Raw genomic sequence first — 24,059 nt, 5'->3', positions numbered from 1 at the left:
TGGAAAAGTATAAATAATGATACAAAGCATCTGAAGATTTCTTTTAAGCACAGATCAGAAAAATGTTTGTGTCACTTGGCGACAGTCCAGTTTAAATCAAGTTGAAGAGCTTGGCACAGCCAAATAATCAAATAAATAAGCAACAAATCTGTTGTTGCTTAACATTGTTTACTACCATATATTGCTTGTAGGACTGTTAGGCATGTTGTTGAGTGTGATTATCTTCAGTTCTCAGCCTGCAGCTTCATTCATATGACTGAATCACAGCCATGCAGATATTTATTACAACAGCACTTCCCCTCCTTGTTTGCTTAATTAATCAAAATCACTGAGTAAAGATTTCTTATAATGGTGGACACAGGCTAATTATGTGTTTGCCCCATTGAATGCCAGAGAAAATTAACTCAGTGATTTAAGGTCCACTGCCAAGCTTGTATACAATTTAAATAATCTTTATTTAACATGGCAAAATGTGTTAAAATAACCAACAAGGTGCAGCAGTCATCCGACTAGTGATAGCATGAGCTTCCACAGGTACATTATTGCATTAAGTAAAAGTATGGTTTTATATAAATGTGCAAGACTGTTGGTCCAAATCATCAAGATGTTACAACATCAATAGAAGGAAGAAGGGAAGAGGAGGGGGAAAGACAAGAGAAAGGAGATGATATTGAAAAAATAAATTGATAGGAAGTTACCAAGTTGACAGATTTTGTGACTGACATGACTTTTACTGCCGGTTAAATGTTTCTGACTGAAGTTCAACTGGAGCCCCTTTTCCCTTACCTCAAGAAGTGTTTATTATTGTGACCATGACAAAGATTGTCTCTTGAGGAAGTGCTGTTCTAATGAAGAGTAATTAAACTATTACTACCTACACTTAACAAAGCTGTTTCAGGCCTAAACCTAACCAAACCTTCACAAATGCAGATCATTAAACCGATTGATTTTTGCACTAGTAGAATTGGTTAAGAACCACCAAATAAGGTTCTCCTGCCCAATGTCAGATCATAAAAGGTTCTGTGTTGTTAGAGGACGCGGATAAATTACCTTTTCTTCAAAACATCATAAAATAAAGGATACTCTTCTTCCTGCAGTGACTTTGATTGTTAGCGCTGTTTTTTAAACTGTGAAGGTTATCCATTATATTTCATAGGGATACTTGCTTGTTGGAGCTACCCTTAAAGTTGTTTGATTCTACTCAAAGGCGACATATTATGAAAAATCCACTTTTAGTGATTTTGAACATATTGTTTGTGCTCTGCATAAGTCTTACAACACAGAGAAAAGTGCTCCATTTCAAATTTACTCTCTTTGTGATGTCACAGTGGGATTCTGGTAAAAAAAAAAAAAAAAAAAAAGCCCCTCCCCTCCTCTGCTATCTCCACCCATGGACTCCACCCCCAGCCTAGAGCAAACTGTTTGCGCATGTCCGTCAATTTTCATTCTCTCTAGCAAAGGAGTGATGTCTGCCTGGAAAACTCGGGGGGGTCATTGCATTTAAAGAGACACACACATCAAAACGGAGAGTTCTAAGAGAGCTGGTTCATACAGGGTCACAAACCTCCTCTGGTGCTTGATTCATGTTATATTCTGACCAAAGCACAGCACAGATGTTTCATTTAGACCGTAGGGGACTGTTGGAAAAGGTGGAAAATGGGTATAATGTGTCCTCTTTAATACTTAATTGAAAGTAAAACCCAACTTTTGCAGCTGACCATTAAAAAAATCTTCAATTAATCTGTGAAAGTAAAAAATCCTCGTTCAATATTATGTTGAATTTTTATGACCAGAGCACTGAGGCAAGTTAACCATAGATCTGGTGCATGTTTCCAGTGTACTGCATCATTTAGTTACATGGAATATATAACCATACACAGCAAAGGAAAAAGCTGGAGCTGTCATTCTGTATAGAGTACATAACGCTCAAATGAGGACATGGACAGGGAAGAGGGGTGTAAGGAGGCAAGGTCAGCAAGAGACCAATGTTTCCTTATAGCTGCAAAATTCCCAACTTTCTCCTTTTTCTTGCATCTCACAGCCTTTGTATAACAAATACATATAACTCTAACTGCCTTTAGATGTACATTGAATGCAATCCACAAGACTGATAATAACAGTTGTTATTTAGATATAAACACGGAGCTAGTATGTCTGCAAGATATCTTCTCTTTCTGTGTAGCTTTAACCTCGTTTTGGAAGTAACCAATCAAATGTACCCCCTATCTGGTATTCTGCCTCTGGAGCACAAACAGTCTGTTAATTGCTTCATCAAAAAAGAAGCTGCTGCTTGGAAAAGTAGCCTACATCACATGGCAGCGCTGCTATTCCCTGGTTTCCTTCAAGGAAGCACTGAGGAATATCGAGGCGGAATATCGATAGACATCCATGCATGAGCGTACTAACTCTTTAGTGCTCTTTAGCATGATGGGAAATAGAACTAAACTGCTCTATCTGTCCGTTGAAACAGATTTCTCTATTTTCATACTTGCTTACTTCCCACACGGCCCTTGATGTCCTCTTCAGTCTCAGATATTGCTCTTACAGAGGAGCGCTCACTTCTAGATTAAATACAAGGACAATCAACTCAACTTTCTATCAGGCCCTCCAAACAGTATAATGCTTTTATTAAAATACATCTAAGCACAGCATGCTCCATGGTAGTACATTGAGATGTAATTTGTTGTCTCTAATGACCTCTGTAGCTCCTGTCTTCACACTACTGTATTGGATGGCCCGTGGCTACTGCTGTCCTCTTTCGATCAATAGACTCGATGGAGAATGGGATTTAGAGCGCATTGCAATTTACCCTTTCACATTCATCTTCAATGACATGGCCACTGCCACTCCTGCACAGTGACACCTCCAGGTCTGGAAACATAGATATAAACAAAGATAACCTTTATCTCTGAACATGGCTTACAGTATGTAGTACCCAACATCTGAATGCCTGGTGAAAACAACGCAAAGAATGAACTTGACAAAGAAAATAGATCAATCAAATTAAGTGCAGATTAAGCATTCAGTGTAGGGGTCTTATTTGAAAGGCAGATTACTATAAATTGTTCCTTTAGGTTTATTGTGCCATTGGGGAAACTTGCAGGGCAGGCATGCATATTCTCTCTACATTAGAATACAAGATGGCTAGATTCAAAATGACTCCTGAACTTTTTAGACAGGTCATTGAGGCACATGCACTCCATGTATAGATTAAACTTGCCATTCTGCAAGATGTGATCGATGAAAAGAAGACTGTTACAATCAAAAAGACCATTGTCTACCCTTAATCCTCATTTAAAAAAATATATAGATTGGTGATTTCATCATTTCTGTTCTGATAATTAATCAAACACATAGCTGAGATGAGCAATATACGCCAATCAATTTTATCTAATTTTAGTCTTAAGTAGTTACTACAGTTAAAGTCTCCATCTAATCTTAACACCTGCCACCGAAAACACGTCCTCAACGTCTAACACTGAACTCTTGCTGTAGAAAATATACAATTCAATTTGACACCCAAATACTGTGGCTATCCACAATCGATACTAGAGACACTCACACTCAGTAGATATTTGGCCGTTAAGACTGACTGACCAGTTCTGCCAACTTGTAGCTTAGCTTTTGAGATACACTTTGAAGGTAACTGATTTCAAACCCAATAGCTGGAAAGTTTATTTTGAAAACTCAAGTCTCTGCAGATAATAAAATCGTGTTCTTAAAATAGTTCTTAAGGGGTTTTAAATACTTTTGTCCCAAAAAAATTAACAATGTTTTAGAAAATGCTGACAAAGCTAGGCACTGCAATTTAAGCCAATGTTGCAATTGGCTAAAACGGCGGCTCATGCCAAGGTTGCTTTGCTTCCAAAATACATCTAACAATTCAATGTTGGTCTTTGGTACAAAGTCATACTAATTCATGCATGACACTTAGGGTAACATTAATTAGCAGGATCACATCAGTGTTGGCTACTGTATTTGTTTGAGATTAGTTTTCCGCTTTCATGCCTTTACTCAGAGGATAGGACAAGAAACTGGGGGTCGGAGTCGAACCTGAGCCGACCTCTTAGTAGACTCTGCACAATATAACCCCTTGGCTATCTGGCGTCCTGGCTGCTGTCTTTTTATGAGCTCTCAAGACACAAGAGAAAAGAACAATCTCACCAGACACTATCTTTCAAAAACAACTCTGATTTAGGTTAGTTGAAAGTACAGATGTACAGTACAAATAGGCATTGGGTAGCTCAGCAACACTGTCACTGTTTTTTTAATACTTTGATATACGTTAAGAGAGAAGCTGAAAGAAGAGAAAACAGCTTGCGTCTTGTGCAGACATTGGTTGTAGAGGACCTATACTCCCATTAGATATCTTGGTGTTTGCTTTCATTTCCAGCTCTATCACTGAGCTATTTCTGGTGTCCTCAGTATTATAGTTGATCCTTTGTTTTGTTGTGAAGCAAAAATAGCGCAGCAATAAGTAATTTGTGTTGGTAGAATCTGCCCTCTGCAAAGTATATTTAGCTTCCTCAATGCAAACCACAGGGTTAAATTATTTGGATTAATCTATGCTAACCAAGAGTAAATCGCAACTCTGTGCCAAGCTGTTAACTCATTTGTAATGCAATCTTTAAACTTGTGTGATTGAAGCGCAACATCTCTGGAGTACCCGGTAAAAAATTATGTTTCTAGGCTTGTATCAAAGTAATGACACATGCGCAATGAGCTCGGGCTTGATGACAGATTTATGTTCAAGATGGCCCGTTTCTACAACACTGCACTCCAACTACCACCCCAGGCTTTTCCCATGCAGCCTTAACTAATCTTCAGCACTCTCGTTCATTTTAGTCTAGGGATTCACCACTCCTTTTTGTGAAATATACAGTCACATCCTTTTCATTGTGATTTATCTCTTGTATCTCCTGAGTTTCTAAAGGCTGTGTGAAGAAAACTGGAGAAAACGGTAACTCCTAATTGCTACTCCTGCTGTCAAATTGTCAAGACACAATTAACTGATCAGCCTACTCGTTTTATCTCACTGACGTTCATTTTTTTCAGTGTGTCTGAAAATTCTTACAATTTAGCCTTAACCCTTGTATTATGAGGAATAGAATTTTAAATTTTCAGTAAAGTCATGGAGCGAGCCTCCTGCTAACGACACTGCAAAGAAAATAGTAGTAACGCTAGTGACAAAAGACATTAGACACAAAAGACAAAAGTCCTGCATTCTAGTCAATTTTTATGCACCACTTTGTGCCTTTTTTGCACAACTTCATGATTATGATCTAGTCTCTTTCTCCTTTTGTGTCTTTTTCATGTCTTGTAGTATTAATCAGAAAACGTGTTCAAACAATAATGAATGCATTCATCTCCATTCTTTAATAAACATGTGGACTGGAGAGTTCTAGTGTTTCTGTCTAGTGTCTAGACAGAAACAGAGATCGCTGATATGCTGCAATGAAATAATTGCTGACCTAAGGACCTGAGTACCCAGATTTGTAAACCGTACGCACATATTTCTATTCCTTGCCCTCAGATTGCAAATCCGTGCGCACTGACTTTCAAGAAGCTTATTTTTTACTTAACTTAGCTTTCAGGGGCTCCTCCCTGCCACACAACCAAACTATCGTTTTGTAAAGTTTTACTTGCGACTCTGTTTCACACCAGATGAGCCTCCTTTTAATCAAGACACATCAAACCAAGAGCAGTGTCACATCGGCAGCTACACAATAAGAAAAGAAAACAACAGCATTTGAAGTTTTGTACAACATATGTTGCTCTACAACAAATGCATTTAAATAGACCTAATAGCGGACATCTCTCCTTTCTCTCTCTCTCTCTGGTGACCTGCAGTATACAGACCTGCAGTATACAGACCTGCAACATGTATTCAAGGAGTACAGAGTGAGGGAGATCGATTACCTGCTAGTTCACTTGTCTTAAATGGCAATCGTATGGGCGGAAAATATAACTGGACCGCCCACCTAGGTGGGATCCACTGCCCCTTGTAATATCTCTTTGCCCCCCAAACTTTGACAAGTACTGATTTAAGGGAAATGCTCTGCTTGTGAAAACTAACAGATAAGTCCAACAGAGGCTCAAATAACAGAAAATGTTGAGCTAATTCAAAACTTGGACTTGATTCCACTTGGCTGATATCTAAAAGATCCACGAGAGTCCTAATAAACTGGAAGGTGTTTTGCCTTAGATTACTTCATGGAGATGTCATACAAAGACAAAGGAGCTATCAGATTTATTTGTAGTGTATTCTTAGCCTTACATTTAAATTTGATCAGGTATCATCAATACCTCTTTATGGTGGTATGCAGACTTGTTCACGTTATTTAAATCAAAACCTGTCAACAAGCAACTGAGTTTATTTTTGAAACCTCATGAATTTTAATCACTTCTGCACCACTCTAAGCAAAAAAAAACTCTTGATAATAACAGGTTTTTTGTAAGTGAAAAGTTATACTAGCATAGAGCTCAGATTAACACTTGGTTTGCAAACCAAATGCTAGCTTTTGATAGGTGCCATTCTGGTTGAGTCCTTTCGTCCCTGTTAAAGATTCACTCTATTACTCTCTTTTTTAATTGTATTTTTAATTACTCTCTAATCATTTTGAATGTATATTCATAGCTTAGACCTAAGTCCTAATTCACATATGATTCAAGGAAGACTGATCTAAAGCAGTCCCTTTTTCCACCTTACCATTAGCATCAACAGAAGTTGAAAATATGTATCTAGTGTCATGCATTTACCGCTTGCTAGCACCCCCCAAAGCTAAACCAAATAAACACAAGATCTCCAGCAGTGGTCGTTTAAATGGGAATCTCTTTGATAAACCTGAGGAACTGACCTTTTCTCTTAAGGGAGATGAATCAATCAAAGAGCTTTGTCAGACCTACCCATCCTCCATATGTCTCTCTGAGACTTTTTGTATTCCAGCCATCTTCTCAGCGTCTAAGATCTGCTATCACCACAGATTGCCTCCTGTCAGTCTCTGACAGACAGAGCTAGCCTGATTTCTGATAGAGAAAAGGAACTATACTATCTGAAAAAAGATTGCTTTGGTGTGTGCTTAAGGGCTTTGAGAGAACAGTGGCTTTATCTGTATACCATCGTCGGCTCCACATATGCTTTAGGTTTGTATTGTTGTGTTTCCAGGCAATGTAAGTGCCTGTTTAATTGTCCTTTAGTTCTTTTTTTATCAAACCTAAAATGGATCGCAACAAGATTTGTGCAAATGAATATACATCTCTATTTTTCTTTTCACAATCGAAACATATTAAGTTTTTTTTAGCTAGAGATGTTCAATACTATCATTTCTTTTTCTGATACTTTACTAATTTTCAATGTGAAGCTGCTTTATTGGTGTTTCTACATTTTTTATTATAGGGTCAATTAAGTATTTGGGTAGAAGGAGACCTTTAGTTATTTATCCTCTGTTGAACAGCTCAAGAATGGCAAACCATAGAAAAATAGCTAAGCTCAACTCAAGGAGAACGGCAAAAAACGAGCACTGTCTAATGGTCTATTTTTAGCAAGTGCCTTTGTTGTTGGCTATCATAACATAATAAATAACTGGAAAATACTTCTGTGTTGCTCAAAAGCCGAGTTACCGTTGGCAGCCATAAAAACACTATGGTGGGGAGCAAAGTGCTGCTTGCTGTTTAGGATAGTGCTTTGGAAAGAAAGGTATTGGATCAATATTCAGACTGGCATTCTCACAGATACCCACTCCCACATATTTGGCCGTTTTGTTAACATGCATGCCAATTAAGGATGTTGTTACAAACCAATCTGTAAACCCAACAGCTGTGTTCACATGCAGGCGATTTGAGAAACATGACCAAAGCAAGATGTTAGTACCTGTTATCATCTCATCTTGCCATTTACTGTTGGCAAGGTAATGAAATGCAGTGATTAGAGAGGTCAGATTGGATTTCCTGATGCCACTAGACTGGAATGGTAATTATATGCCATGCTGAAGCACTACGGCATGTGTGCATGCACATTTCCAGTGTAAGCATAATGACAATTTCACCAGCTCTGTGTACTTCCACATGTTGGGCTCTGAAGCGCGACCCCTCCCATCCTGCTTATGTCTCAAATGCCACTGGGAAATCACTCCAGCTGGATTATTACAGAGGAGACACCAGCCTGTGTACAGTGAACATGTAATTAGACGCCATAGTCTACTTGACTGTGATGATTAATGTCCTCCATTTGCAACATGCACCAATATAAATATGGATAGAGGTGTCAGCCCCCATCATTAATGGTGTAAATCACATCCTCTGATAGCATATGCTACCTGCAAGTAATTTCAAGCAATCATTATCTTTTTCTTCTATTAGCCATTTGCTAACTACTTCTAGCAACTTAACAATTTGTGTATTCTCTTCTGTATTACGGTATTAGCTCTTGGTTTGTCTTACACACTTCTGACTTTCTTCTAGCTTATTTAAAATGGTTATTGATGGCTAAAGGCTGCTGCTTAGGGAGAAGGTTAGGTTCATTTCTCATCTCTTTTTGCCCTGAAGGAACATAGCAACATAGCAGATACTGCATAAAAAAAGAGACATGATAAAGCCAAAGGCCAGTGGATGAGTCAGTGTTTGTTGGTCCCAGTTATGGTCCATCTGTGCCTTTAACCAAAGAATAAAAACCTACAGGGGTTTTGCTGTCAATCTGTACAATGAAGTCAGGTTTTGGCCCTGGAGAAGAAAAGCATACTGTATATTCATACAGCATTTTTTTCTCCACAAATACACGCACAAATGCACACAAAGACAGTTACTGAACTCTAAATGACCCATAGTTTGGATACAAGAGTGAGGACTAAGGAATTTTTAGGCATAGTTGCTGGCCTGTTTCGCTTGATCAAGCTGCTGGATGCAAACAACAGCGTCAGGATAAAGACACCATGAAGTGGGGTCTGAAGGATTTTCTGATTAATCATGCTCTCCTTTTAAACTTCACCATGTCTAAAGAAAGAAGTTAGCTCTTACTCTCTGATCAGAACTTTGCCTGCACTGTAAGAGGAATTTTGGAGTTATTTTGGTATGTGGAGAATTCTGCAAGAAGGGCTGTATTTCAATATGTTAAGATCTTTTTAGCTTTATAATTTTCACTTGAGGATACCCACATCCCCATATAATATATTCCATTATTATATCAGTCAACTTCAGGTACTTGTAATGATAAATTTTATGGGAAGAAATCAGTACAAGAAGAATTTACTATGCCAAATGTTGGTTTCCGATTGCAACACCCCACACTGACTTTAGGCACTGTCTCAGAATGATTGAGGATTAACTGATTAATTTCAGTTCTAAAAACAGAAGAAAAAAAAAAGATTAGTATCTCATGTGAATGGGAATCTTTCTAATCATTTGCACATTTAAAAAACTGTGTGATGTTAACAGGTAGAGATAATTACTGCAATTTCTCAAGCTTCTTTGATGGTTTTAGTTGCATTATTATTATGTAGAAATAAATGATGATATTATGTTTTATTTTTTTTTATCTTTGTGTGGATATAAAGTAGTCAGCTGAAGAAGTTTCTACACGCTCGCTGTAATAAACAGAAGTGCTATCACAGAAGTGATTTGCTATCCATGGGGAAATAAATTTCTAATGAGGGGAAAGTGCCTCGCTACATTTTTACTGCAGTGGGAAAAAAAGCAGTTGTCAGAAAATGTTGTTTTATGATGGGAACCCCAAAAAAGATGCAGACAGTATATATCTAAAAAAGGAGGGCCTAATCCTCCGCTGTTATTCAGCCCAATTCTCCCTGTACCCATTGGACTGGTCGATACTCTTAAAGATGTTTAAATGCAGAGTTCTTGACTTTGGTAACTTAAGTGACAGAACATCTTTACCTCAAGACCCCTACCTAGCAGTTGTGGGACCAAATGTAAGAGGTATATACTAAAGAAAAGTCATAAATAATAAAACAGGTGCTCGCTCAGTTTTAGCGATATATTTGCAGGTAATATGTTCAAGAGAGATGTCATGTGGAGTATAAACAGCTTTTGCAAATTGCGTTTAAATTTAATTCTGAATTTTTACGGCACATTGTAAAGTCTGTTTCAATAGGAGCTATCCATGTGCTCCAACTACTCATGCTGTGTAAAACATTCAACAGACTAAACAATCTTAAGGTTGTATTTACAAAAAAAACTGATTTCAGGTTGCAATGTGGTCTCAAAATGGAATTTGTTAGACACGCTGCAACTACTTGAGTTGAAATGCATCCCTGACATTTCAAAGTAGAAGCTGTTACTTATTTTCAAGGACAGGTGTAAATAAAGACATACGATGAGTGCATTAGCCTTGTTTCTACTTTCTTGCTGTTTAAGTCTGTTTTTGAAAAGAAATGGCTGCTTTCTTTTTAAAGTCTTCTTTTAAAGGGAAATTTATATTTAGTTGTACCTATTATCTTATTCTAAAGTACACATACAAATCAAAGCCCCATTAGAATTAAGGGTGAATACATTGACAAATAAAAGCATGCACTAGCGGGTTCCTTGTTCATATTTGACAAGAATGCCACCCATTTATTTAAAGGGAAACATTTCTCAACCAAATACAACCCCAGGATTTGACACACTATATCAGGAAACAATGTGGGCGTCATGTGGGGACATTCAGACAAATGCAGGGAGTCTCGGTGGTCAAGCACCAAATTGAGAGAAAAAAATGGTTCCGGATTCGCACAGTGTCTGTTCAACATGATAAAGAGATGTGAGGCTGGCCCTGTTATGGATGATTTGGAAGCTCTGTGTTGCCCGAGATAATCATGAACAAAGTATGGCCATGCATGACTAACAGTGTGAGTCACCAGCTACAAAAACACCATAAAATCATGTCTTAAAACACAGAGCCAGACATTCAAGTTTAGTCTGAATGTCAGGACACGTTTAACATGACCGAGACGTCTTCAATTTAAACCCAATGTCAATGTGACTCCGAAAACCGACGTCATTAAGCTTTGAATTATTAGCTGGATTACCTTGAAATGACCATTTCAGCCTTTGAGCCAACAAAGGCTTTCATTGAATTTAACTGTGAACATGACTCAAAAGCTTGCAGTTAGCTTTAGTGTCTTTTATATTTCTTTCCTGTGGCGGTAACAAAACACACCCCTAAATCCCCCCAAAGAGGTGAAAAGTCAAGTCATGAAAGCTGCCATAAAAAAAAATCATCAATCTTCTCAGTGGCAGGAGAGCTTGTTTTTTCTTTTGGGACAATGTTTTCATTACAGTTTTTCTAATTACAGCGAACATAAATTGTTAACAGAGAGGGGTCAGTCTGGCAGCTCATATAGTTCCCTAAAAAATTAATTGGCAGGGGAATAAACAGTTTAATACAGATGTTACAGTCAGTACATAGCTAAGAAATCTTTAAAATCACATGTAATACTTGTTATGATCGTATCCATGTTATACTGTCCTGCCTCATTTCCACTCATTAGTTTTAATTAATAATCACCAACATTTGGTTCCAATAACATGTATCTGTCGATTCATACAATAATGATAGTCAGCCTGGCCTACTGACATTATTCCTGCTGCTAACGTCAATCTGTCCCTTCAGGGAAGGAGACAAATGCCTGTCAGGCCATTGATTGAATCAAGAAAAGGCTGAAGAGTTAATTAAAGGCTCAGGATATGATCTAATGGACTCACATACTCTCAAAGTATAGCCTACATCACACAGACTGAAACTTCACATTTTGCACAAGAGTGTAAACATGCTTAGTACCCTTTTCCAATCTCCTAATTAAAACAGCAGTGCAACAAGACTGTATGCTTTTGTCCCATTTATCGAAAAACTTTAGCTCATGTGTTGGAAGCGTTCATTACTGTGAAAGAAAAGAGCAATAAGATCTAAAGCAAGAATAAGTCAATGTAAAAGAGACGGTCAGATCACCAAAAAACATGCTAAATGACGGAAATGAATCCCTAATCTTTTCGGGATTCCTCAATTGGTTTAGCATTACTTACTATGTTCATCCACAGTTCCAAAAAGAGGATTACTTGTAGTTCTCAGTTCTAGGAATCCACTAAGGTTTTTCCTGCGTTAATGACAATTGGTGCAAAAATAAGACTGCAAGGAGCTAAAAAGCCTTTACTTTTACACTCAAATACAGTTCAATTTTAAGCACAAGACGGCAATTATGAAGAAAACCTTCCTGGTAGACTACAAGTCAAACCGATATCCTTTCATATTCCTCCTCTCTATTAAGCTGTGCACCAATGTAACCCAAAACACAATTCAAAGCACAACTGTTGTTTTATCTTTATAAAGAATGGTCCAGCTACTTTCAGGGGTTATTTTTTCTTTCCTAATTGCACAATGATGTCATTAAAACTGCACTTTACCTGTCAAGGACAACTAGTCATCTGGCTAATGTGGGGGAGGAAAGTCTGCCCATGATCCACAGGTCACAGTGTAAGAGATTTATGAAGGAACATGATCTGTTGTGTTTTACCCTTGAAACACATTTGCACTGTGTATAATAGACAGTCACCTGCAGGCCACAACAGCAAACTTTGCATGTCAGATAACGGACAACTATAGTATGCTGTGGAGCTATTTCTGCAGAAACTGATTATTGGAGACAAGAAAACAACTCTGCCATGTATACAAAACCCATATCCATCATTGTACCTTACTGGTGTTAAATTGGAATTAGGTTTATTGGCTTGCAATTTGGTTCTTTCTATAGTGTGACAGTTGTGTGCCCAAACATCAGACTCCAATTCATTCCGTGTGCAGCAGAATTACACAGATTCCTGCATGGAATGGACTCATTCCCTTTCATGCCCCTGGAGAGGAGAGACACTCTTAAAGCCAATGTGTTTCTTTCACAAACACAAATGTAATCTCCCTCTCAACGACCCTCTCTGCACTCTTTACCACCAGACAAATTGTGCTTCACTGGTCATGTGTGATCTGATGGAGTAAAATGGAGGAAGAGGAGCCATTTCTTTGTTGTTTGGGGCTTTTATTTTTACTGCAGCTAGGCCTCAGTGTCCTTTCATGAAAGACCTGGATGTTACTACGGCATCCCTGAAGACGATCACAGTGTTTACATGAGCCTCGCAAAAGAGTTTTTATTCAGTGGGCCTCAAAAAATTGCAATCCACAACTGCAACAAAATTTGAGCAAGCACTATTTTAACTTCCTTTTAATATGGTTTGTTATTTTTTCCTAAAGCTCTTTTTTTTTTTAAGAACAGTTAGTCGCAATATGTAAACTTCAATCATCAGCTGGTACTATAAAATCTAATGAATATGCAAAACATGAATTGAAAGTCAAGAATAGTTTTTTTTCCACCAGGTTATAAGACTTCAAATCTAATAATTAAAACTTCTCAAACACACAGAATTCAATGCAATTCAACCAAAAACAAAAAAAACGCAACATCATAAAAGCCTAATGTTTATCCTGAATCATTCACTGTTGGACGCAGACAATTCAGGTCAAATCTAGCTTCTAAAAACGTCCAAGATGAAAGGCAGTAGCTTTGGTTGAGGTGTACCGGTAAATCTCTTTGAGTTCATGATTAATAAGTCGAATATGTTCTATAACCGTTTCTTTTAGCCTGCAGAATTTGTCTGATAAATTACCAGACTGTGTAATTACTGATTAATTGCAGCACATTCATTCTTAATGGTTCATTTACTGTGATTTTGATTCAATTACAGAGCCAAGCTTCAGTTCGACTCCATTGTTTCTTTTTGTTCAACCATATACTGGGAGGCCAGGTTTTGTATGCCAGACCTTTCCTTCCAACCCTGAAGTTTAATCAGCATGGACTATATAGGCAGACATAATGACATGATGGAGGGCTTCATAATGTTCCCCCACTTCATGTTCCTAATTGCAGAGAACATAATGACCTACAGCAGTGAACCTCTGAGCCAAAGTGCTGCTTTAGTCAATAAGTGGCCATTTCAATCTGCCAGGGCCGGAGAAGAAGAGTGGAGAGGTTCAAATAATTGCATTAGCTTACCACAGTGTCACACATTTTGTTACCTGAAGAGTGATGAGACTAGCAAAGCATGCTACATTGGTTTTATCCTTCTACAAGAGTGAAAGTAAATCTTTTTGGAGGCAGAAATGTGGATTTCTAATCTCCAGTGAGGTGAAGCTAAACCCCACAAATGTACAGCGCTCCAACTCGACTACCTGCTTGATCTAACCTCTTGTTGTCGGAACAGTTTTAGTCATTCTTGACTCAAAATATGATAAGCCAGTGCTGGAAGGTTTATTTTTTACGTTTGTTAGTTCTCACTATTGATAATAAACAAGCTGTGAATGAAAACAGTAAATATCTTTAGTGTGGGACTTTCTTCATAGATTTAAAAACATACAGTTTATCCGAGCACATTAACGTACATTTTCAAAACTGACCAGACAGTGTTGGTTATTTAATTATTTAACCTATCATTTTATTACATTATTTGAATTTGTTAAGGCTCCTGGGAAGAGTTTAAAGCTGGTTATAAAAAAAAAGTCTGAAATCAATGCTGATGCCCAATTAGGACAAACGAAACCATCAGCATCAAGAATGACTCATTCTACATGGTCAATTATAATGCTAGTAATCACTGCTGCAAGGAAGGTGTTAGATCAAGTGATTACAGCAAGCTGTCAAAACAGCCTTTATCTATGTTTTCCATTGCAAAGAAATCGGAGCTCGATTTTTCAACTGAAAAAATGCTACTGAAAAATGTACAGGACAGGATCAAAAGAGATGCCACTTGGTCCACAGGGGGCGCCAAAACTGACACAAAGTGGAAGTTCATCACAGGAGTTTGGAGTTGATACTCAGAATGAGTCAAGCCTTTATTGATGTCAACAAAATAAAGGGAAATTAGTTTGTATTATTAAATCACCTATAATAAGGATAGGACCTTTACCCCAGTGATGAAGTTTGTTTCCCTTTGTTCAAACTATTAACACAATGTTCCTTTAATTAAGTCCGACCAGATGTTGCCTTGATAGATTTAAAAAAAACCTGAGGGTTTTCTGGCCACTTGTTGAAAGCCCACCAGAACTGTACATACAATAACCAGTATCACATTAAAGCTGATATTTGTGATAATGACTAATACACATGTCAATGAGACACAGAGCAACATTAGCATTCATTGAGAATAGTGCCAAGGGATTATATTCAATCTCAACACCTCCGGAGGCAGAAACATGCATTCTGAGCTACTGATGGCTACACTATGGTCACCAGATAGTCAAGGTTTTGTTTAAATCAGGACAAATAGCATCCAGTGGGCGCACAAGAGTGAATATACTTGGAAACAATGCTGGTAAGAGCAGATACAGTAACCTACAATAGCTACAAAACCTAAAAACAATATACAAAACTAAACTATATGCACAACCTTTGGACTATGAATCCAACATATTAAGCTGAACGATGCTAACATGCTCCCTACAGAGCTGAAAGGGTAACTGTTCAGTTTGTAACATGTGTATGGTTATTGAATATTGATGAGAGCAGCATTAATGATTTTTTTCTCGCCACATAAAGGCCTACACCACCTCTCTCCTTGCCCTGTTTCTTCAGTTTAGCTTAGATTCAATATTCTCACTTTTCAGTTTGCTACAATTTGTAGCCATGAGTCATAGTTTGCTTTTACCCGTGGTATGACTTTTTCTGCTGCTGCATGTGTGTGAAAGGGAGTGATGTGCAGGAAGCGTAAAAACATGCTTTATCCAAACCTGTGTGAATGCATGCCTGGGTGGTTTTGCTGGAACCCTGGATGAACCCATGGACAATGCTGCATTTTATTGCTCTCCCAGCACAGCATTAGCCGTTCACACGGCTGCAGAGATTAAACGTTTACCCTGTGCTGATGCTCATCAGTTACACTTCGTGATGCATTTATTATTCAGAAGCTTGGTAGTTTTGATTCCAGCAGGCAGCGGAGGCATCTCACAATTACATGGTTTAGTGAGGGTGAGAAAAAAGCCATAAGGAGGCAACTGTTTCTCTTCAAGAATGACAAATAACATTTTTGTAAGATGTCTATGATTATAGCTTTTAACCTTGATAAGAGAAACATATTTCAGCATATTTCACTTCTAATTGCTGTTTTTATCCTCCAGAATTGGATTATTACTGAAAATTACTATGCCCTGACGTGGTAGAAGAGGTTGTTTTGCACATTTCAGAAAACAGAGAAAGGTAGTGTGATTGAAAACCATCAGTCACATCTCTCAGCCCGAGGTGTCAGCTGAACACTGAAGGTGCTGGCTTAATGCTAGAGACCATCAGTATGCTGTCACCGCCACCATATATCCAAACACAAATCTAAAGCCTGCTGAAGCAATGGGCAGATCTGTGGCAGACGCTACTTTCTTCACAGGGATTTAACAATGTGTGGCCAAGAATGCTTTTGTCTTCAACTTCCTCCTTTGATACAAAATTGCTGATGACAAAGATATTTACAGATATCCCTCTCTCTAACCCAAATTGCCAATACCCCCTCTCATGATCTTGAATATTCTCACTGGTTACAAATGTGAAAAAAATGGAGACTGACTACAACAGGCTGTGATAACTCTTCATAGTTGGGATGGGAAATGTTTAAAGAGGAGTGGTAAATGCAGATTGTCTATTTTAGACAAACAGAGCTGAGATAATACATGTTAGCCTAAGGGCTAGAAAGTTTACAAGTGCTTGGAATCATTGACAGCAACTTCATCTCCATGGCTCTCTTATTGGCTATTTTCATCTCTAGAGCTGTCCCAGTGAAGGGATTTCCACAATGGTGATCGAGGGTGGCTCAAAAGCACGGTGGGGTGAGGTGACTTCACGTGCGGTTATGGCAGGTGCCTCTGTTCACGGCAGCTGGCTTGTTTTCGAGATTAAAAACATCTACAACTTAAATCCTGAGTTATAAAATTAACACCGGTGTGAGCAACTCATTCGGCAGGTTGAAGACTTGATATCTACAGCCTGACAATCTAGGCAGAACATTGGTACTAAACAAGGTCTCAGACCAGACTTCTAAAGTTTTCTGAGGGCTGAATCCCATATGGATAGTCCAAAACTTCTGATGTCTGAGCCCAACCTTAATTTTGCTACCAGTAGGGGTTTCAGGGCCTTTTTCCAGCTGCTGAGACGATTACAATGCAAAAATAAACCAGCTGTAAAGAAAAAACTCCAGACATCCCTCTGAGAAAGAGCAGAATAAATTATGACTTGTTTTGAAGGTTTTTCTTTTTTGTGACAAGCTAAAAATTTAATATTCCACATATTCTCCATGGAACTCAGATCTCTCCAGCAAAAACATATAAACCTTTTGTTTGTCTTTTAGATGAATATTCTTTGTATCTGGAGACTTCATATTTCATTGATAAGTACACTAAGTGTTCACTGTGGTTCTGGCTGTGTAGAGCTAACCGTCTGTTTCACTATTGTCTCCAGCTTGGGCCTCATTTTTTAGTCATTAACTCACGTAATCATCCCATCTGTCCTCTTTTCACGCTTCCTTTCTGTCAGCACTCCTCACAGCTCCAGTCTGTGTAATAACCCAGTGTGTGGGGATTTCCTGGGTTTATGGTAAGGATCAGAAAACTCCAAACTGTCTGTGACAGTCTAAGCATTGGTGAAATCTCTGTGACTCAGTCGGTTGATAATGTTTTCCCACTGCTCTGCTATGTACAAAACAAATTAACTGATGAAACCCTACGAGGGGATTCAAAGCTTTTCAGTTTTTTTTTTAAGGAAGAGGTCCAATTCTTTGATTCTCAACTTTGCATGCACATTTTTTTTGTAAGGAAAAGACCACATTTTCAACTCCTTGTGGGATAAGAAACGTTTAAATTAAAGTACAAAATGTTTGCTTTCCTCTCCTCCACTGTTTACTAGCCTCCAGATATTACGCTGCTGTTGCAGATACTTCTACTCCATCTGGGACTGGGCAACCATCAGAATTTAATTAAAAGCTATCACAGAAAGACTGTGTCTTCGCCCAACAACTGAGCTTTTGAAGTTTGGACTGGCTAAATTGTGTTTACTTCTAACCAGAGTGGTTCTTGCGGAAACAGCATTTTTCTTTTGTCTTAACAAGAGGCTCTCATTGCAGTTGAAAGTTTTTTAAACAAGCGTTTTAAATGAAACACTTGAAGTTAGAGTTTAGTCGTCTCTGAACCATTTTTCTTACAAAGCCGATATATTTCTTGATACATTACAATACTTTGCATGTCCAGCAGCGTAAGCCATTGATGAACAACTTTTATGCCAATCACAAAATTGACAGTAGTAAAATAGTCACTAGGACTTTTTAATTCACTGTGTTCATGAGCTTTAAGTCATTGTGTGGAAACAGCATGCCACACAGAAAATTATGTTTAACTTTTGTAGGCTTCATGGATGATTGCAACCTACTGGCCCTAGATAACTGACAGAGGAACATATGAGAACATAGAACCCAAAGAATATTGATACGCTCCCTGACCAATAAGCATACTTCAGGTTTTAAACATTTGGTTCTTTGATTGACTGCACAGTTGAATCACCACGCCGGTGCCTTTCTGTGTGGAGTTCACATGTTCTCTCCGTGCATGAGGGGGTTAATTGACTCTAAACCACCAGTAGGTGTGAGTGTGGCTTCTTGTCTGTCTCTCTATGTCAGCCCTGGTGGCTACCTGGTGTGCCCTGCCTCTCGCCCAATGACAGCTGGAATCAGTTCCATCTCCTCACAACCCTGAATGGGATAAGAGGTGTTGATAATGGATGGTTCTTTGGATAATAGTTTATTGTGAGCAGTTGAGAAAAAAATCTGTTCAAAATCTAACTCAGAAACATGGTTCCACCAGTGCTTAGAGTGAGAAATTAGTGTAAATAGATAGAACATTAAACTCCGCTCAAGGGCAGTTGTCTTGAGAGACATCTTTGGTACAAATATGTTCACCAACTCGTCTTCACACCAACAAGACCCAATTTCAAACTTTTCATCCCTAGCACACCAATTGCACTTTCTAAACAGTGGAGTGGCTGGAAAACCACTTACTCTGTGACCTAGAAGAAAAGTTACAGCTATGTTCTGAGATACTATGCTGATTCAATGCATGGTATAATACTTACAGTAGGCAGTTGCTTTGGGCCATATTATGAGGGCTCATTATTCACACTTTTACAAACTTTCATTGAAATTGTTTCTGTAAAAGTTGTTAAGCCGCCTGCTGCAAGGGGAGACACTGCTCAACACAGTTTATTTGAAACTAGATCCAAAACTGAAAATAATGAGCTCCCAGCCTTAAAAACATATTTTTGGAGATTGGTGCAAACTGGAGAACTTGGGAGAACCTTTGTTCCCCGATTCAAGAGTTTGACGTTTATGACAAAAATGATCATTTATTTAGCCGAAGACTCTTCTGTTGCTAAACAAAACTGCTGTAACACTAGAAGTGTCTTGCTGTCATCATCATCATAATTGGACATCCATGAGGATTTAGCTTATCTGCCACCAAACATCTGCTTTATAAGAGTGTAGTGGAAGCATATTACCACAAAAACAGTACCACATATTTTAAACTAAAATGACAAACAGAATATATCGCCGCAAAAATAGGCAGAATAATTTCAGTATAGAAGAAAATAACTTGTTTTGCAATGCTTGTTATATCCTGGACTAGATTCGAGCATCTAGTGATCATCTTACGTCTTAAGTTTCATTTCAATCAATCATTTATTTCAATAATTTTGCTGCAACATACTTTATAAAGACTGTAATTAATTAAATATATAATCATAAGATGAAGCCCCGGGCCTCTTCCAAATCTGTCTCTCACAAACACACTCACCCTCTATCAAACTGACACCTAATAACCAGGCCCATGATGGCCCAGCTCCATCAGATGATACTCTCTGATATTTCCACATCTGACTCATGATCTCTCAGTGACCGGAGGCAAGGACAGCGGGAATCCTTGGTACCATTCTGTGCCCTTCACTAAGCTTCACTCTCAATTTGCTGATGTACAGACACATCCAATGACCAGAGGGTGTGGGTACATTAGCACAATTTGCGTGTCCATTGTTGTGATGTCTATATATACCGTTGGAATCAGTTTTTGATTACAACGTCTCGCAATCTAGTGCACAGAATGTAAAGTTTTGTGAACTGAAAGTGGATCTAACTGCTGTTTAAGACCTCACTGTGAACACATGCAGCACAACATGAGTTCTGCTGGTTAATGATACTCCACACCAGATGGTGGAGCTTGTAACTCTGATTTAACTATGAGATGCGCCGAATGTCTTTAAAGTACTTAACAAAATGCTAAAAACTTCAACTGTTGCTGATCGAGCTATACCGCAATACATTTTGAGACAACATTTGTCAGAATGATTCCTATAAAAACTGACATCTTGTGAAGGGAAGCTGGCATTGAATGCTTCTACATATGTCTACTTAAATCCTCCAGGAGGTTTTTTACTTTTACTCTGTCAAACGTCTTGGATGGCACATTGAAGAACTTCTGCTGTAAATGTGTATGTGTTGTGTTTTTCACAGCTGTTACTGTGACTGATATCGGAGTAGAAAAGCACAGGTGTAACAGAGGTATAAAGCTCCTTTGGCAACAGTCAAAGTTTAGCAGATAAACAAGCCAACTGGCTCTGTGGTAAATGAATGCATTGTTTGTTGTGAGGTTGTTCTATATCAGGCAATCACTAACCAGAAGCAGAATACGACATGTGCGGGTATAGTATGACTTCAAGCACAGTCTGGACAATGCCTGTATGTTGTTGAAAAAATCACCTAAGTGCGTACTATATTATGCAATGGGCACTGCACCTTTTGACGTCACCATATAGCCCTCTATTGACCTTGATCAAAACTTAATACAAGATTAAAACTATTATGGTAAGAATTGGATTGGTTATTGGGAGAAAAAAAATCACAATATCAGAAGCTGTTTTTCATGAATCTTTGTATAAAGAAGAACTAGCCCAACAACATTAATAGAGAATGCTACCACCTTTTGAGCCAAATTTCAAGCAACTGCAAACAATGGTAAACTGAATGTTGCAGACAACTGTTCAGGCAGAAACAGTGAAAGCCAATCTGTGATTACTTAGGCCGGAAAATTACCACTCTGCGTGTGCAAATGCTCAAAATATTTATCTCAGGTTACATTCTTAAAAGTTCCTTTGTTGAATCCTGCTGAGAAAAAAACATCATTCAGCATTCAACCAAACTTGGTGGGAGAAAAGGTTCAAGAATCCGATTGTGGGTTTCCTTTCCTGTTGAAATTCAAGTGGAATAACACAAAACACACCACGGTTTCTTTCACACACCCAAACCCTCAACTGACACCATCTCAGTCTGTGATATTAACTTTATTATTTATACCTTTCTTTCCTCTTTTTCATTTCCTCTTGTGGAAGACTATCCGATTGGAAACCTATCTCGTCAGTCCAGCTTGAGCACTACTCTACATGACAATCTCCTTTTTAAATCTCTGACAATACTTTCCGTCTCTCAACCCACTCTCTCTCTCTCCCCCATCTCATCTCCTCTTTCCTATGTGAACCATTTCTCTCCATCTTTTCTCCACTTTACTAATCTACCCGCTGCCTCCAGCTAAATGAATCACCATCTACATTTCCTTGTTCTCATTTTGTTTGCTCCTCTTCCTCCATTTCAACCCTCCATCTCTCCCCCAGACCTTCATCAGACTCTGTCTTTTTACACCTGCCCTCTTTACTCCCTTCATTTTCCCTTACAGCCCTCCCTACACGGAGCAGATAAGGCTGGCAGGAGAGCATATAATTTCTCAGAGGAGGAGCTGTCAGTTGACTGCTCTTCAGGCTAAGAGCTGCTACCCTTGCCCCTGGGTTCACGGAGTCACAGTTCTGTTCTGCTCCTGGATTATGTAGATCCTAATTCCCTCCCGCTCACACCTGAGGGTGGCAGGGCATGAAATAAGGAAAGTGTTCACTGCAAATGAAAGTTTGTGCCACCAAGAAGGAGAGCGAGATAGGGGAGGAAGGAAGAGATAAAAGTAGGCTTGGCTGCTAGTCTGAGAGAAAAAGAAAGAAGGGGAGGACAGAAGGATGGAGGGAGGTGTGTTAGTTTTGCTTGTCCCCAGATACACTAAACACACTCTGACTGGAGCTCTATCCCCCTTTTCTGACTTTAATGTTGCCTCTCTGAACACCTGCCAAACACTTCTTTCCAGAAACATCAGAAATACAGAATTCCAAGTGAGCATGCATATTTTTTTTTTTTCCTGTTCATGTAAGGAAACAAAGACTGAGATGTTTCCCGATGAGCTCTTTCTTCAAATATTGTTGCTACTGTAATTAATCACCTCATGAATGTGGTATTTTGAACCAGAGCCTTAATTTTAGGCTTTGATATATTCGAATAAATTCTTCAAGAAGGGAGTGAATTCCACAGGTAGTTTGCAACCAGGGCAGGTTTTTTTTCCCTGTGCGCACTAAAACAACACGGTTAGATCTGTTAGATCCCCCAGTTTTGCACAGGAATTTTAACCGAAGTTACATTGTCAGCCAATTAACAAATTGCGACCATGAATTTCACGGTTGGTAACCAGAGATTCCGGATTTGTCTGTGCGTAAAATTTTGGATTATTCTTGGTGAAATCATGCCCGCGTCGCTCGGGTTGCGCTCGCTTGCAGGCTAAATATGAAGCTTTTTTTCCTCGTTGAGTTAAGTTTTAGCCCATTAAAACGCAGCAACACAAGATAAATGGATAGTTTCTTGAAGGTAATCTTTAGTGTAACTCCACCTCAACAATAGAGACGATGGAAAACGATGGAGGGCTGCGTAAAAGTATATTCAATGATGACGTTATTAGTCCTTAATGGCCAAAAAGTTAATTTTAAGCAACTGATGAGAGAAATAAAGTCGCACGAACACAAAGACATTGACAATATAATGTTTTTACGCCTCACCTGATAAAGCCTCCTTGGAAAAAGCAGAAAGACAAGACATACAGAATCCGAATGACCTGTGGGAGCATCCTCTGGCTCAAAATCTCTCCTCAATCCCGTGGAATAAGTTAGAGAAAAAAATAAATTCGGGAAATCAGCAAATCCACTGAGCAGCTTGTGAGACTGGGCTGGAGGAGGAAGGCATCATCTCTCTCTCACACACACACACACACGCGCGCACACACAGCGATCCAAGCGCGTCTTTGGGGAAACTTCTCCCCCTCCCACCAAGTCCAGGGGGCTGCACACATCCAAACAGCAGGCGCTCTGCTTCAGGCGGCTGGACTCCACTGGTCGGTCAGTCACTCAAAGTGCTGGTTGGCGCTTGTTGTGAAGGGGAGTGTCGGATAGCGTTTCAGTGTTTTTTCCTTTCCTTGAGACAGTTTGATTTCGCCTGCTGGAGTAATTTTTTTCTCGTTTATAATCCTCCCTCGCTCTAAAAACTGATAGAGGTTAGGATTTAAAGCAGCAGTAGCTTTTGTTTTGATCGTTTCTTCATGTGTAATTAGGCCTAATTAGGATGGAGGGAGTTTTAGCTGCACTGATGAGTTAAATTGCATCGTTGACTATATTCCGTTGATGACCAATCTGTAGTGACACACTAGTAAAGATGTCTTTTTAGATAGGACTGGGAGGAGAAAGCGTCGGAGGATGACGTCTTTGTGAAGATGATTAGGCCACTTTAATGTGTCTAGGGGTGCATAGGCTAATCATTCTCCAGTGTGTTAGTTTTTATGATTGGATACACACAAGTCAGTTGGCTAAATATTAACCTACTGACGTGTGTATCCAAATTCTCAGTTTTTGTTTAACAGCCTTCAAATAGGATTGTGTTTTCCTTAGTGATGAAAAAGAGTGCATTCCAAGCCCCCTAACTTGAGGTCAGCTGTTCTGATTCTTGTGAGTGGAAGTTTTCTGACAGATAAGTGATGTGTATAAGCAAGCATTTCAGATAAGGGCAATGAACCTTCATTTGATGGAGGGAAGGTTAGGCTAAATATGTTTTCGTAATAAAGACGAGACCAGTGTTTCTCAACTGATCGAGCCTCA

General features: G+C 38.8%; 1 protein-coding gene across 1 annotated transcript in view; it reads right to left on the bottom strand.

Annotated features, from left to right (window-relative positions):
* The window catches only part of glra4a (glycine receptor, alpha 4a), a 47,069-nt gene extending 23,752 nt beyond the window's left edge, over positions 1 to 23,317 (bottom strand). The window contains exon 1 of the mRNA XM_061048522.1: positions 22,971 to 23,317. Within this exon, the coding sequence (XP_060904505.1) occupies positions 22,971 to 23,038 (68 nt within the window). The 5' untranslated portion in view covers positions 23,039 to 23,317. The remainder of the gene's footprint in view (positions 1 to 22,970) is intronic.
* Positions 23,318 to 24,059: the final 742 nt, after the last annotated feature.

Source organism: Labrus mixtus, chromosome 10 (assembly GCF_963584025.1).
Source record: "Labrus mixtus chromosome 10, fLabMix1.1, whole genome shotgun sequence".
In the NCBI taxonomy this organism is placed as follows: Eukaryota; Metazoa; Chordata; class Actinopteri; order Labriformes; family Labridae; genus Labrus; species Labrus mixtus.
Note: the sequence above shows the minus strand (reverse complement) of the source record. Positions and strands in the feature narration are given on the sequence as shown.